At 45.1% G+C, this 17285-nt stretch overlaps 1 protein-coding gene and 1 long non-coding RNA gene across 3 annotated transcripts in view; one reads left to right on the top strand and one right to left on the bottom strand.

The window, feature by feature from the left end:
- The window catches only part of LOC115090214, a 58095-nt gene that overhangs the window by 4993 nt on the left and 35817 nt on the right, over positions 1–17285 (bottom strand). The gene's annotated exons all lie outside the window — the stretch shown is intronic.
- AQR (aquarius intron-binding spliceosomal factor) overlaps positions 1–17285 on the top strand; it is a 276039-nt gene that overhangs the window by 255844 nt on the left and 2910 nt on the right. The window contains exons 33-35 of one of the 2 annotated variants that reach the window (XM_029599024.1): positions 12681–12855; positions 13343–13393; positions 15893–16006. In XM_029599024.1, coding sequence (XP_029454884.1) covers positions 12681–12855; positions 13343–13393; positions 15893–16006 — 340 coding nt within the window. The remainder of the gene's footprint in view (positions 1–12680; positions 12856–13342; positions 13394–15892; positions 16007–17285) is intronic. The other variant, XM_029599025.1, reaches the window with a different exon arrangement.

Below are 17285 nucleotides of genomic sequence, written 5' to 3'. Positions count from 1 at the left end.
GCGGCGACTTCTTGCATTGCAAATGTTTCTCTATTATTCAGTCACAGGAGAGATCTGAAGTCCTTGGGTATCTATGCTCTCATGCAGGTCTGGCCGGAGGACAAGTTGCTGTATGCCTTTCCCCCATGACCCATATTGGGCAGAATAGTTTGGAGGGTCGAAAAGCACAGGGGGATGGTGCTCTTGGTGACATCGGATTCGCCTATGAGACCATGGTATGCACATCTGCAAATACTCCTGGTAGACTCTCCTCTCTGTCATCCAGCACACAAGAATCTGTTGCAGCAGGGATCTGTCCTTCACAAAGATCCGACTCTGTTTTATCTTATGGTATGGCCCTTAAGAGGGCCTCATTTATTGAAGCATGGATATTCTACTGCGGTGATTGCCACCTTGCTAAGAGCATGAAAGTTTTCCACATCTTTTGCCTATGTGCAGGTTTGGCGAGTGTTTGATTCTTGGTGTGAAGATGGAGGAGTGCTTCCTCATTCAGTTAGGATCCCACTCATTTTGGATTTTTGCAGGACAGGTTGAATAAAGGGTTGGCCCTTAATTCCTTGAAAGTACATGTAGTCGCTGTTGCCTATTTCAGGGGCCAGGTGAATGGTGAATCCTTATCGTCTCATCCTGAAGTGGCCCGTTCCTTGAGAGGAGTGAAAAATCTTCATCGTCCCCTGCGGTTACTGGTTCCTTTGTGGAGTCTTAATCTGGTGTTGGATTTTTTGATGGGTTCTACTATTTCGAGCGTTGCGTAGCATTTCATTGCGGTTTCTGACCTTGAAAATGGTGTTTCTGGTGGCGATATGTTCTGCGCTTCGAATTTCCGAGCTGCAGGCCTTGTCTTGCTGGGAGCCATTCCTGAGTGACTCCAGGAGCAATACAGCTGCGTGTACTGTTCCTTCTTTCTTGCCTAAAGTGGTCTCAGAATTTCACTTGAAACAGTCCATTTCTTTGCCATCTCTGGATAAGGAAAGAGATGCAGAGGAATATCACTTGTTGCATCCCTTGGATGTCAAGAGACATATGAGGTATCTGGAGATTTCTAAATCTTTCCGAAAGACAGATCATCTGTTTGTCCTTCATGGTAGAGGTAAACAGGGTGAGCCAGCTTCGTGGGCTACGATAGCTCACTGGATTAAGGAGGTAGTCAGGGCTGTGATTGTGGCTGCTGAAAAGCCATTGCCTACTCAGGTTAGGGCTCAGGCAGGGTCATGGGCAGAGGTTAGGTTGTTGTATCCCATCAACATTCAATGTAAATACCCTATACAGGCCACCCACTTGTCTTAACCCAGCTCACTAATAACCTTTTATCAGAATAAATCACCCCTTTAGAGAAACTACAAACTTTTATTTATTCCACAAATGTTATCCTATAAAGGTTTCAACAGATAATACACATTACTCTCTCACCTAATAAAAGAACATCTCTTAATTGCTCATTCACACAAACATATCCCATTCACAAACTCACCCCAATCATACCTACCCAATAAAATGCATGCCCAAGACTACCCCCACAAAACAATTTTTACAATTGCAATAAATATCTTAACAGTTTTCCACACAAGAAAAATGTCATGGGAACAATAAAATATGTATTATGTAAATGTAAAAATGTATTATGTAAATGTAAAATGTAAAGTATAGGCTAGAAATATTATGAAATAAAAAATAAATAAGTTGGGCGGCTAGCGGCCTAACTTCCTCTTCCTGACCTAACCACACCCCTGGACCCAACAAGACTTTGACTGACTAATAGTAGCCATCTAGTGAAAATTAGGGAGCAAAGTTAGCCAGTTAGCCTGGTAAATTTTCAAAGGCTTTGATTTAGCTGGCTAAATCCTTACTTAGCTAGGTAGAATATGTACCCCTGAATACTCTGACAAGGTTTACGAGCACAAGGTTTTGTGTATATATGAGATACTTTGGCTGGGTGCATATATGTTAGAGTCAGAGAGATGTTGTACAGTTACAGTGGCTTTAGAAGGTCTATACCCTTTTCCAGAATGTTCACCTTTTATTGTCTTTTTGCCTAGAAGTAAAATACATTAAACCGGTGTTTGTTCCATCTATCCACAAATCTTACCCCACATCTGCTAAGTGTAAAATGTTTTCCAGAATTCCTTAGAAAATGAAGTAGAAATATAAACATGGAATAGCTTAGCTGAATGTGGCCACTCCACTGTACTTCTGTAGCAACCCTAAGTACAAGTCTGACACACTGAAACAGCAAAATGTGAAAATGTTCAAGAAGGGAATAGATTTTCCATAGCCACTGTATATGTATGTGTGTGATATTTGCTTTCGTAGATAAGGTAATTTAGTTAGGGTAACTGAAATAATTTCTTTGATTTTTATAAGTAGAAGTTAGTATAAAACAGGCACATTGTTCCCATTAAAAGTTGAATGATATCGTGTGAATATATTTACATATTTTGCGTATATTTTTGTGTTTTGTGTTTTTGACGTATTTCTTTAGAACTAGGTCATTAAGATATTTAGATATCCCATTCAGTGATTTAAAATGTTCTATGTGCCCCTTCTCATAAAAAGCCTGGGGGACCCCTGCTATGTGGCATCCTCTTTCTATCTCTATCTCTAAAATTGTTCCATATGTCTATTGAAAGCAGCCACAGTTGTGAATTGTCATTGGAGTGGATAGAAAAACGATTTCCATTTTCTTTCCTGTTTTCTATTTCTGAGGAGTATCCTGGCTTCTGATACACTTTGACACTTTCTGTAAAAAAAAAACAAAAACAAAAAAACCTTACTACATTTATTCTCACAGGACAAGCAGGATGGTTGTCCTCACAAATGGGTGACATCGAGGATGGAGCCCACCACGGAAAACTTCTGTCAAAGTTTAAACAGAACTTTGACTGGCCCCTACTGGGCATGCCCAGCAAGGCACTGACCCTGCAGCCAGCAGGGGTCTCCCTTCAGTCTTCTTTTTTCCGCGCAGCAGTTGCCACGCGGTGAAAGGAGCTCTCTTACCACGTTCCTGACAGGAATTCGGTATTTTTCTTTCCGAAGAAAATTTGCCCCTCAGGGGTCTCCCTTCGACAAATTTTTGTCACCTCCGCGGAAACCGGTAAGTTTTTTGCCTTTTTTCTTCGACTACCGTCGAATTTGGCCCTTGAGGCCTGTTGGCAATTACCGAGCCCGCGACTAAATTTGGCCTTAAGCCATGGCGACGGGGTTCCGTCGATGCCCGGATTGTACCCGGACTATGTCAATCACTGACCCCCATAGGGTTTGTGTTTTGTGTTTGGGAAGTGAGCATGATGTACTGACTTGCACCAAATGTGCCCTAATGACACCTAAGGGTCGCAAAGCCAGGATGGAGAAGATGGGGCTCCTCTTCCATGCACCCACCCCAACGCCATCGATAGCATCGACGTCATCGGAACCGGCACCGTCGAAGTTGCACCACCATCGTCAACCCTCCGGTGACCGTCCACCATCGATGACTTCTCGGCCGTCGACTCCTGTCCCCTCCCCGGATGGGCGAGGAGACCGGAAGGACAAGCATCGCCATCGACGGCACAAGTCTCGGCCTGTCGAGGATCCACAGTCATCGACCTCTGAACAAGCCGAGCCACCGACTAAGAGGCCTCGATCAGACTTGGCACCGTCCACGTCTCGTTCGCAGGCATCGAGGAAACCCTCACCCTCTCGGGGTGTGGGAGCCGTGATCCCACCGGTTACGGTGGTCCCTCCGGCTCTGCCTCAGCCTCCCTCTCCCGTCGAGCCGGGTATTGTTACCCCTGGTCTCCGGGCAGAACTGGACCGGCTGGTCCAGGAGGCCATCGAGAAAGCGATGCAAAAATTCCAACCTCCATTGGCACCGTCTCCGGCACCGATTCCGGCACCGCCACCGGCATCGACCCCGGCACCGACTCCGCCACCGAGGAAGGAACCGACCACCGAACCTTTGGTGGAAGCGCTGGCACCGCTACTACAACGTATGGAGGCACTTGTACATGCCCTTCCATCGATGATTCCAGTAGCACCGACAGCGCCATCGTCTCCGACTGGATTTTCATCGGCGGGAGAAACACCATTCCTGATTCCCCCTTCCGGGGTGGTCCCATCGGTGCCTTCTCGAATATCTCCACCGATTTATCCTTTGACTCCATCGGTTCCAAGACCGGCACCGACTCCATCGGCAGCACCGAAACCCTCGATGCCGTTCCCAGTACCGATTGTACCACCGGTTCCTCCAAGGTTTCCTTCGATGCCTTTGGATCCTCAACCTGGTCCATCGGGGCTTCAACCCCCAAGTGATCCCTATGATACCTGGGGTGATGATACATCTTCTGACACAGATTTACCATCACCGCCTTCTCCTACAGAGAGTAGAAAAAGATCTCCTCCAGAGGATCTCTCCTTTATTAATTTTGTAAAGGAGATGTCCGAAATTGTACCTTTTCAGCTGCAATCTGAGACCGATGACAGACACCAGATGATGGAACTGCTTCAATTTTTGGATGCTCCAAAAATCATCGCTTCCATCCCCATTCACCAGGTGTTTCTCGATCTCTTAAAGAAAAACTGGGAATCTCCTTCATCTGTATCACCAGTTAACAAGAAGGCTGACTCCACATACCTCGTCCAGTCAGCACCAGGCTTTCAAAAGCCTCAACTGGATCATCGCTCTGTTGTGGTTGAGTCCGCACAAAGAAAGGCCAAGCGTCTAAAGCCACACTCCTCCACTCCGCCGGTCAAGGACAATAAATTCCTGGACAGTGTGGGACGGAAAGTGTACCATGGAGCTATGCTGATTTCTCGCATAGCCTCATATCAACTCTACATGACGCAATATAACAGAGCCATCCTTAAACAGATGCAAGATTTTGCTGACACATTACCTGACCAATACCAGCCACAGCTTCAGGCCCTTCTTAACAAAGGGTTTGAAGCAGGGAAGCACGAGATCAGAACGGCTTATGACATCTTTGATGCCTCCACAAAGGTTTCAGCTACTGCCATTTCGGCCAGACGTTGGGCTTGGTTAAAATCATCCAACCTTCGCCCAGAAGTCCAGGATCGTTTAGCGGATTTACCCTGCTTAGGGGACAATTTGTTTGGGGAACAAATTCAGCAAATTGTAGCTGAATTAAAAGATCACCACGAGACGTTGAAACAACTTTCTTCTGTTCCGTCTGAGGTTTCCTCCAAACAACCACTTAAGAAGGACTCTAAGAAGTCGTTCTTTCGGCCACGCCGTTACTACCCTCCATCGGCCAGGCCTCGTCCAGCTCGATCCTCTACTAGGCCTCAGCCGCGTCAGCCTAGGAAACAAAGGCCTACTGTAGCCCCTCCACCTGGGCCTGCGGCTGGCCTTTGACTCCCTTGTAGGGAACACATGCCAAACCCCTCTTCCAGACATTCCTGTAGGAGGTCGACTGTACCATTTTCTACAACCTTGGTTGCAGATCACCTCAGATCAGTGGGTGCTAACAATTATCGCACAGGGTTACCACCTCAACTTCATAACTCTTCCGGCAGACTCCCCGCCTCTTCAAGCGTGGAGTCAATCCACCCATTTGGCTCAATTACAACAGGAGGTGTCTCTTCTTCTGCAATCAAATGCTATAGAACCCGTTCCTCCCTCTCAACGAGGCAAGGGATTCTATTCCAGATACTTCCTAATACCAAAGAAATCAGGGGGACTACGTCCCATTTTGGACCTTCGAGCCCTCAACAAATACCTTCAAAAAGAGAAGTTCAAAATGGTAACCCTAGGCGCACTGCTCCCTCTGCTACAAAGAGGGGATTGGCTGTGCTCTCTCGACCTCAAGGACGCTTATACCCACATTGCGATCACACAATCCCATCGCAAATATCTGCGGTTTCTCGTAGGCCACGACCATTATCAATACCGTGTCCTACCTTTCAGTCTGGCTTCTGCCCCACGAGTCTTTACCAAATGTCTCGTAGTGGTAGCAGCATTCTTAAGGAAGGAAGGTGTCCACGTCTACCCCTACCTGGACGATTGGCTAATCAGGGCCTCCACCCAACAGATAGCTCGATCCTCCCTAAAATTGACAATTTAAACACTCCTTTCCTTAGGGTTTCTTGTCAATTACGAGAAATCTTGCTTAGTCCCGTCTCAAACCTTATTCTTCATTGGAGCAGACTTGGACACCTTACAGGCAAAGGCTTACCTTCCACTTCAGAGGGTCCACACCCTAATGTCCCTGGCTCGCCAGCTCCAGTCTCAGAACACTGCCACGGCTCGCCAGATCCTCATTCTCCTAGGACACATGGCATCCTCGGTTCAAGTCACTCCCATGACCCGACTAGCCATGAGAGTAACACAATGGACTCTACGACACCAATGGATTCAAGCTTTTCAGCCTCTGTCCTCCATAGTCACAGTCACACAAGCGCTGCGCCTATCCTTAACCTGGTGGACGACTCAGGTCAACCTCCTTCAGGGCTTACCTTTTCTTCCACCGGATCCGCAAGTAATCCTAACCACCGACGCTTCTCACATCGGTTGGGGAGCCCATGTGGACGACTTTCAAACCCAAGGGTTATGGTCCAAAGAGGAAGCCGAACACCAGATAAATTTCCTGGAACTTCGAGCAATCCGCTATGCGCTCCGCACTTTCAAAGATCATCTCTTTCATCAGATAATCTTAATCCAGACGGACAACCAAGTGGCCATGTGGTACATAAACAAGCAGGGAGGCACAGGCTCCTTCCTTCTGTGTCAGGAAGCTGCGCAGATCTGGGCGGAAGCCCTCTCCCACTCCATGTACCTCAGGGCCACTTACCTGCCGGGAGTAGACAATGTATTGGCAGACCAGCTGAGCCGAGTCTTCCACCCACACGAGTGGTCACTCGATCCTCTGGTAGCGACCTCTCTGTTTCACAAGTGGGGTTCTCCCCGCATAGACCTCTTTGCGTCCCCTCAGAACCACAAAGTGCACGATTACTGCTCTCTCATTCGGATCCAGCACTCTCGGCCGAGGGATGCATTCTCCCTCAAGTGGACAACCGGTCTGCTCTATGCATTCCCTCCACTCCCTCTTGTGTCAAGGACTCTCGTGAAGCTACGCCAGGATGGAGGAACCATGATCCTGATAGCACCTTACTGGCCACGCCAAGTATGGTTTCCAATACTCCAGGATCTCTCCATCCGCAGGCACATTCCTCTGGGAATGGACCCGCATCTGCTCACTCAAAACGACGGATGCCTCCTCCATCCCAACCTCCAAGCCTTGTCCCTGACGGCATGGATGTTGAAAGGTTAGTCCTTCAACCATTTAACCTTTCAGATTCCGTTTCTCGAGTCCTGATAGCTTCACGAAAGCCTTCCACAAGAAAGTCTTACTCATACAAATGGAAAAGGTACACATCATGGTGCACTTCTCAGTCCCTTGATCCCCTTTCCTGTCCAATCTCCAAATTCTTGGACTATTTATGGCATCTCTCTGAATCAGGTCTTAAAACCTCTTCTATCAGAATGCATGTCAGTGCGGTAGCCGCCTTCCATAAGGGTATTGGGGGTAATCCTATTTCAGTACAACCCCTAGTAACACGCTTTCTTAAGGGCTTACTCCATCTAAAGCCACCCTTGCGTCCTCCGGCCCCATCTTGGGACCTTAACCTGGTTCTTGGTCGTCTAATGAAACCTCCTTTCGAACCTCTGCACTCCTGTGACTTGAAATATCTCACTTGGAAAGTGTTGTTCCTTTTGGCTGTTACTTCAGCTCGCAGGGTTAGTGAATTACAGGCCCTAGTTACCTATCCGCCTTACACTAAGCTCCTGCAGGACCGGGCGGTACTCCGCACTCACCCTAAATTTTTACCTAAGGTAGTTTCGGAGTTTCATATCAATCAATCTATCGTACTACCTATCTTTTTTCCCAGGCCCCACTCCAACTCTGGAGAGCAGACCCTGCATACCCTAGACTGTAAACGGGCTCTAGCTTTTTACCTAGACCGTACAGTTTCCCACAGGAAGAGCACTCAATTATTCGTCTCTTTCCATCCTAATAAGTTGGGACAACCTGTGGGTAAGCAGGCTCTTTCTTCCTGGTTGGCGGACTGCATTTCTTTTTGCTATGAGCAAGCTGGCATTCCTTTTCAAGACCGTGTTAAAGCACACTCTGTGAGGGCCATGGCGACGTCAGTGGCACACCTTTGATCGGTGCCGCTTCCGGACATCTGCAAAGCTGCAACCTGGACTTCTCTCCATACTTTTGCAGCCCATTATTGTTTGGACAAGGCTGGAAGACAGGACTCCATCTTCGGCCAGTCTGTCTTGCGTAACCTTTTTCCAACCTGATGTACCAACACCCTTCCACCTACCCAGTAGGGTGCGGATGCCCTTTCCCAAATTTCTCCTCAGTTGTTGTGCCTGCTGCACACCGTTGGGTACATTTGGTGCAAGTCGGGACATCCTCAGCTCGGTACTCACCCATTTGTGAGGACAACCATCCTGCTTGTCCTGTGAGAAAGCAAATGTTGCTTACCTGATGTAACAGGTGTTCTCACAGGACAGCAGGATGTTAGTCCTCACGAAACCCGCCCGCCTCCCCGCGGTGTTGGGTTCGTTTTATTTTTACTTTCTAGGCACTGCCTGTAGCTTTGAAAATCAGACTGAAGGGAGACCCCTGCTGGCTGCAGGGTCAGTGCCTTGCTGGGCATGCCCAGTAGGGGCCAGTCAAAGTTCTGTTTAAACTTTGACAGAAGTTTTCCGTGGTGGGCTCCATCCTCGATGTCACCCATTTGTGAGGACTAACATCCTGCTGTCCTGTGAGAACACCTGTTACATCAGGTAAGCAACATTTGCTTTCTCACTGTTTTACCCTAAGTTGTTTTCAGCAGTTAACCAAGTATGTGTTTATTGCCCCTACTTTTCGTGCCTGCCACTACTCTACCTGTTTATTACCCCTATTATCATCTCTTTGCCCTCTTTCAGCAGTTTTTGCTGCTTGTGTTACTATTTCTAGTACATTCTAGCTGTCATGGGTATCTCTGGCATGTGTTTAATCTGTCTGAGCTCTGCACTGACTAACCAGAACAGAAGCCCAGCCCAGCAATGTTTAGGCTCAGCAATATCGAGAGGAAAGAAAGTTGTGAAGGAGATGGGTAGGCAATCTGCTGCTTTTTCCATTTTTTTTAGCCCCTGCTGAATTATCTTCTTAAAAGAATCATAAATTTAAAATTAGATTGGTCGGAAAGATTTCAACCCATATGGAGCCCTTCTAAGATGTCTTGCAATGTTCTGTTTTTTTTCCCCTTGTTGGACTAATATGTAAGGGGAGGGGGTGGAGAGTCTGGTTCCTTCAAACTTGCCCATAATGAGCTTCACAGGTTTCTGAAATAATGAGGCAGGGCAGTCACCTCCCTGCCCACACACAGCTGTGTTACAGATGACCCGATACCCGCCTTGCCACAGCAAACTGGAGAGCCTGATATGGCAGCTAAAAGTAGAAGTCATAACTGGCATATGCTGCCTTAGCTGTGTGTCTGACAGAGATGCTGCAGGCATTTTTCTTCGTTGGTTTCTCACTGAAAACCTAAGAGAAAGATCTTAAAGTACGCACTCGCGTAATTTTGTTCGCACAACCAGCGCAAACAAAAGTATGACGGATTTTATAAGATACGCGCGTAGCTTATAAAATCTGGGGTCGGCGCGCGCAAGGCTGCACAAAATCGGCAGCCTGTGCGCACCGAGCCGTGCAGCCTGCCTTGGAGGGAACTTTCCTTCCACCCCCCAGCCCTACCTAAACCCCCCCCCCTACCTTTGTTGTGCAGGATTTACGTGCGCAGGGCTTTCAAAATCTACCCCTAAATGAATAAGCTACTGCATCTCTTATAACTTCGGGCTTGGGAGAGAACCACTAAGGTAAAGCAATTCTCTCTCCCAGCCTTCCCACAAGGAAGTCTTTTATGACATGCTAATTCAGCATTAGCTGAATTTTTCAAAATATTAGCTTTCTTTTTCATGGTCCTATGATGTCGTTTGTTTTTTGTTTTTTTTCTTATTCCTAAGTCTTTCTTTTTGCCAATATATTTTATTTATTTATTTATACAATTTATTTTCTGTCTTATAGACACAGCCCCTGATTTCCTCCAGCTATTGCAAAGGCTGCAGAATTGGCTGGTCTCCACAGAATCGGGAAACTAGTAATCTGTAGCCTGGTCCTGCCGATCTGCCCCTTGCCCCAGATTGCATCCTCTCTTGACTTTTATGGGGGGGAGAGCTGGCCCGGGCCAGGCCTGCAAGCACGACAGCCATCAAATGTTCCATGCTCATCACGTGCTGCTGCCACCACTGGTCTAGGAATTGTCCCCATCACCCTTCTTGCACTTTGGGAGTGGTGGAGTTCAATTGGGAGGAGGAAGAGAAGGTATTTGGCAGCGAAAGGTAGGAGGAGGAAGGAAGAGAAAAGTGGAGATCCACAGTGTTGTGGTTGGGAGACGAGGATTCCACGGGAGACGAAGAGAAGGGTCACAATAGCAGGTAGGGAAGGGAGAAGATCATAATGTGAACAGGGTTAGAAGGTACTTAAAGAGGGAGGAGGTTGAAAAGGGAGTCAGTTGTGCAGGAGAAGTCATTCTCTCTGGCCTGCTGTAGCCCTCTAACTCTTCTCACCATTTTGAGTCCCAGCTTGCTATAATAGGCCTTTTTCCTCCCTGCTGGCAAGAAAAAGATTTTTACCTGCCTGTCTCATCCTACATGGAGGAAGTATATGGCACATATAGATCCCAAGCTATTCTTGCAGGACCTGCCGACATTCCATGGTTCCTACTGCAGATTTTGGTTAAGTGCTACTTCCTTGGCTGGCAGAGAGATGGAAGAACAAATGAGCACAAGAAGGAGACCCAAACCTGAGATTTGGGTGGGGAATTAGACAAGAACTTGTAGGAAGAAGGAAAAGTGCAGAGGAAGACAGGACCTAAACTAGGGGTTGAATCTAACCAGAGAGAGGGGAAGAGAAAGAAAGAGACTAGACCAGAGCTCAGAGAGGAAGGGCGGCGACATGGTCCTCCATCCGCACCTTCTCTGGGTTTTACCGCCTGGATGTTCAGGCTCGGGAGGACACAGCATTTGCAAGGGCAGTACTAAGTGGGCCATGGGCAGCCTCCCACCCGGTTCGGAAGTAGCTTTTGTACATCCCATTGGTCCTGAGTCCATCTGCTACACGCTAGGAAATGGAGAAATGACTTACCTGATAATTTCGTTTTCCTTAGTGTAGACAGATGGACTCAGCATCCCGCCCACAGCTGCCGACATTCACGGAAACCTTGGGGGACAATCCCCGAGAGCAAGACAAACACGGGTAAGCCTAGCTTCCCTCTAATTAGGACACCCATACCTACCGGGTGTCGGCGTTTCTCGGTTGAGTGCACTGGCGGTCTTCAGCTATAACCACATCAACCAGTTCAAGTTAATCAAGTTATGCAAGTTAATCAAAGTTAACCAAGTTAATCAAGTTATTCAGCCACACATATATCCACAATTGCTTTTCGAAGAGAATACTGAAGAGCATGGCGTCCTGCAGGGGTATATGTACTAGGGCTGACATCACATTGAAATCTGATCCGTCTCCAACCGCTATCAGGCGCACACTATACCCATTGGTCCTGAGTCCATCTGTCTACACTAAGGAAAACAAAATTATCAGGTAAGTAATTTCTCCATTATGTACTTTTGATAGAGATCAGCAGGGAAGTTCTTTGGTTTAGGTTCATAATGGTAGTACTGGTAAATAGGAGCAGGTTAAATACTTCACACTAAGATCTCCTCGGGGATAATGTGAGTCTGAGTGATAAAAGGGAAATAACAGTGACTGAATTATTTAACATTTTTGTGCTACTACTGCTGCTTTAATGTGTGTTTCCAGCAATTGGTCAGCAGGAGGTATCTCTCTCTCCCAGGCAGGTGTCCTGGAGAAGGAAGAAATGGGGGAGAGGGGTGGAACTAACATTAAAAAAAGCAAAATTTAAAACAAGTGGAGTATTGTTTTGTTTTTTTAAGTGTGTTTTCTTTCCATCATTAAAGTACCGAATTTGTTTACTCTCACTCGGACAGAGCCTTCTTCCTCACAGTGCCAGTCCGGGCATGTCTCAAGCCCACAGTTCAGACTTTAAGGCTGCAGGGAGAGGATTTGTATTTCTGAAGTATGTTTATCCATTTTTCCACAGTTATGATAGGATAAAGAAGCTTCCTTTCTATCCCATGCACAGGAATGTTCGTTTGCTGTACTCAGCTGCAAGAGCATACTATATGCACGATAAGAGAGAGATGTAGATGTATACAGTGATCTGCATATCTGAACTCCCCTTAGTGCTTTGTATTATAAAAAATAAATTGATCATAAGATTAAAAAAAAAAAAAAGGTACTGGCATAGAAATTGTTAAATTTTGCCTCCAAAATTGGCTGACTGGCACAGGGATACAGAGCTTTTCACCTCTAGGGACTGTATCTGGGTTTTGAAAGAAGGGGAAAACTTGCACTGCCATTGCTTTTATTATAGCCTCTTCTGTATTCTTCTGGAATTGTTTGTGTATCCCTGGATGTGCTGCTGTGCGGCTGTTGCCGTTGTGTTCGTGCACTCATAGTCCAGGAGAAGCTGGGATTGCAACGTGAACTTCCAGGAGTGCTCCTTCAGGGCTTCATACCCACAGATGGTTTGTTGTGCTTTTCCTGCAGGGATGTTCGCCGGTTAGTAGTTGCCATGTCGCGAGCAAGGCTGGGCCTGTACATCTTTGCCAGAGTCTCACTCTTCCAGAACTGCTTTGAGTTAACTCCAGCATTCACCCAGCTCGCAACTCGTCCACTCCAGCTGCACATCATTCCCACGGAGTACTACCCAGCTGACAGACGGGTATGACTGCATGTGCCGGCTGGGCCGCTCCGTGCCCTGTGCTAGCACCGATACTTTCCTATCCTAGACCCTGGGGTGCCAATGGTGTCTCCTCTCCTGAGATCACTCTTTAGCTCTTCATGCTGGTTTTATACTTTAAATAAGAAGAGGGGAAGATAAAAGAACGTTGGTAGCTATATTGTAGACTTCCATTCCTCCCCTCCCCTCTTGCCACTGTGTACTACACAATATTTCTAAGAACACACAGCCAGCATTAATATTTACTCTGTATCTAAACTGTCACACAGCACACATTGCAATTATGCTTAATGGCATTCCTGTAGCCACACAATGTACAGTATTTAGTTTATTTTACCTGGGAATTTCGATGCTGTAACACAAATTACTTTTCCACTTATTTTTCTCCTATGTGTTATAACAACATTTTTTCACTGATTTTTTTTTTTTATTATTATAACATTGAAATTCCCATTATTTTTTGTTCTAGGTTTGGGGCTTCTTCCACAGCTGCCATTACTGCAGTCGCTACTATAATGCCGTAAATATACCACCAGTGCTCCTGCTGAGCACTGACAGAAAGATTGGGCCATTATTCAGAAGGTGGGGGATGGAAGCAGGAGGGAAAAGAGGGGGGAAGTAAAGCACTGTGGTGGAAACTGAACAACGGAAGGGATATTTTCTGAAACTAGACTAAACAGTGTGTGCAGACAGGACTGTCAGACCGGCTTCCCCACACATATTGCTGATATCTGTAATCCCCCACACATGGAACATATGTTCTCTAATTTAGTAAACCCTTTGATGAAAGTCCAGGTAAAAGTGACTTATGGATAAAGCCTAAAGGAAGAAAGAGGTTGTATATTCCTGTGTACATAATTTTCTGTTTTAGATAGCAGTTTAACTTGTCTGTAGATGCCAGGGAGGGTCATTTTCCAACAGCCCACATAAGCAGATTTTGTATCCTTGAAGAACATTGTCCATGCAGACTCTTCTGAGTACTGTAAAAGCGAACCTGGGCGTGTAAATTTGCTGTGAAAATTCTCAGGAAATTGGTCGAGTATGTGCGCACACACACATGTATAAAGATACACCTCCTCTTCAGAGAGCATGGCTTGCGTGTGTTCGCTTCAGCGGACCCGCCAGAACCTCTCTGAACTCGTATCCTGGGATGCATTCCATCCCGCCCCATGGCCTTTTCCACCTTATGTTTTGCTACTTGCATACACACACTCTCTTCCTTAAATGGTGTTATATCTACCCCACTGCCATATGCACTCTTGGCAACTACCAGTGGTCCTCCTCTAACCCCTTCTTCACTGGAAATTGAGCAGACGTATATGTTCAGTATTTGTTTTTTCCTCATCACTCTCCACACATTGCCTCTCTCAATCTCACCTCTGGGCCTTCCTTCTTTCACTAATATACCTGAAAAAAAATCTTGCTGCCTCGCTTTACTTCTTTAGCTATCTTTTCTTCTAGTCATGCTTTTCCCATCCTGCCTTCTTTTTCCTCATATTTCATTTTTACCAAATATTCTTTCCTGTGTTCTTTATGAGGTCATTTGTATTGAATGCTTTTTGCTCTTACTTTTTTAGCCACCTCTTTGGAGAATCAGTAGTGTCCTTTTCCTCTTATTTGTATTCACTTTCCTGGCATAAAGATCTGTTGTGCTTACTATAGCTCCTTTAAGTTTAGCCCACTGTTACACTTCACTCACCTCTTCCCACCTTGCTAGTACCTTATTGAGTTACTTCCCCATTTTACAAACCTTGATTTTCTTATCATCCTTCTATACCAGTCCAGATGCATGGGTTATTCCCCCTACCAGCAGATGGAGACAAAGGACAATCTTTTTTTTCTGCAGTATCATCACTGGTACATATGGTACTGCACCCCAGGAAAAATCCAGCATTCTCTGTCTCCAGCAGATGGTAGGATGTACTGGTGGTGGAGCTCTGTCTCCCAAGTCTCAGCTTTAGCCTGCCCTGCTGGAACTTTCTGAGGCAGCTCTGCCTGTTGCAACCTTGCTGTTTATTGAATTTGAATTTGAACTTATTTTGTGCATCTTCAAAATACATCTCAAGGCAAATTACATAAAAAGCATACATAAAAAATGCACTTAGATACATATTTACAAATATGTTATAAACAAACAAAATAACTAAAACAGAGTTGGCTTCACCTGTTTCATTAATAGGGCACTGGCTGCATGCAAAGAAGCAGGTTATGGCTGATCATCAAATATGAAAGCTTGCTTAAGTAGGCCATACTTCTGCATGCTTTCCCAGGCTGGGGCTCCATTCTTAAGTGAGCTGTGAAAAGGCTATGGGAGGGCACTATAATGTCTGATCAAATGACAGATGGGATCTGGAAAGGGAACTATATATCCAAGGTCAAATACCAAGCCCTGCCCATTACCAGCTGAGTTGTCTGTCGCTACTGACATCACTGTTGGGCTCCAGTACAAACACTGATTTGCTAATAAAGCAATTAAAGAGTTTTTTGCTTTTCATCCTAAGTAACATTTTTTGAGATAAATAGCTATAGAGATAGTGTAATAAAACTTGTTTAAAAAAATAAAAAAAACAATTGTGTGCTGCGATGACACTTATAGTGGAATGTTAGTGAGGACAATAAGTCAAACAAAATAATTAACAAAGTGAATATAATTCAGCATACAGCATCTGAATTTTAGAATAGTTTTAATTAGGATACATTTTATATGAATCTAATTGTTGTATGTTGAATTATATTTACTTTGTTAATTATTTTGTTTGACTTATTGACCCCACTAACCTTCCACTATGTGTCATCGCAGCACACAATTGTTTTTTTGATTCTCCTACTGGTTTGATTCCTGCACAACCTTATCTTTTCTGGTATTTAAAAAAAAAAAAAAAAAGCCAGCACCTTTATTTAAGGTGTTATGGTAGGTCTGGTATAGTTGGGATTTAGAATTCTGCAGCAGGGTGGTGAGACAGTGTGAACAGGTCCACCATGCATGTTGCACTGTTTTAACACTTTGTTTTCTCTTTAGAATGGGGAAATGCCACCGTATCCAACACAGGTTATAAAGAACATGCCACAGATGGCTAACTTTGTGTACAACATGTATCTGCATATGATCCAGAGCACACACCAGTACCGACAGGTAAGTAGGACCATCATAGTGGTGAGGTGAGGAGGGGAGGGTAAGGCATACATTTATTTATTTATTTATTTTTAATTTTTATATACCGAGGTTCTTATAGAGACTACAAATCATTCCGGTTTACATATAACAATAAACTGCCCAACAGAGATAAGGGGCTTTACATAGAACAGTGGCACATATGTAACAATATAACTGGATGACAATATAACATAATGGTAATAAATATTATAGATTAACATTGTAATTAATAAAATTATGTAATATAATCTGTATAATTTAACTATTTAACTTGGATATAGTGACATAGTAACCATGCCATACATTGTGAAAGAGAATGTTCACCATACATTGTGAAAGAGAAGTGTGTCAGCAGCTGCCTTACAGACACTCTTCCACCAATTCATGGCAGATATAGAAAGCAAAAGAAACATACACAGTAGGTGAACAGGTCCATGGAAAGAGACCACATCACAGCAACACTCATTGAACTTCACTGGCTTCCAATACAATCACGAATACTGTACAAAGCACTTTCCCTCATCCATAAAAGCCTTACAAATGAAAACCTCCACTGGATCAACCCTCCTCTCCTCCCTCGCACGACAACAAGACCCACTCGCCCTGCCCTACAAGGAAAAAAAAACAAAACCTGCCCTACAAGGAAAAAAAAAAAAAAAAAAAGCCCTAAATAAATAAATAAGGAACTCTCCGCACACCCTCAATCAAACACATCAAACTTATCTCTACTATGAACAGGGCCTTTTCTCTTGCTGGCTCCTACTCTATGGAATTCCCTACCTCCTGATTTACGCACAGAGACCTCTACTCCTAAATTTAAAAAAAAATTAAAAACATGGTTGTTCCTTCAGGCCTATCCTGCACTCTCTTCCCTCTCCACGAATAATACTTAACTGCTGGCTATTCAATTATACGTATTCTCGCAAATACCTCTCCCTCCCTCCCTCCAACTTTATGCTTCCTCACCCTCCCGTCTTCCTTCCAGTCACCCCAGGAGCCATATATGCTCGACTAGCTTTCCCACCCTATTGTGCTTGTTATTACCCCTTGTGTTCTCCTAGATCCTCTCCTCATAATCTCTGATGTAACCAGCATCTTCCAATTTACCACTCCTAAACCTTACGTAACCAGCATTTCAGTTCAGTCGTTCTATGTTAACTATTTGCAAATGACCACTAGCTCTGACTTGGAATTTCCATCACTCTATGTACATTGTAATATAGTCTCTTGTATTTTGTAACATAGTTATCTTACTTTT

Source organism: Rhinatrema bivittatum, chromosome 4, assembly GCF_901001135.1.
Source record: "Rhinatrema bivittatum chromosome 4, aRhiBiv1.1, whole genome shotgun sequence".
Taxonomy (NCBI): Eukaryota; Metazoa; Chordata; class Amphibia; order Gymnophiona; family Rhinatrematidae; genus Rhinatrema; species Rhinatrema bivittatum.
This window is presented reverse-complemented; position numbering and strand designations above follow the sequence as displayed.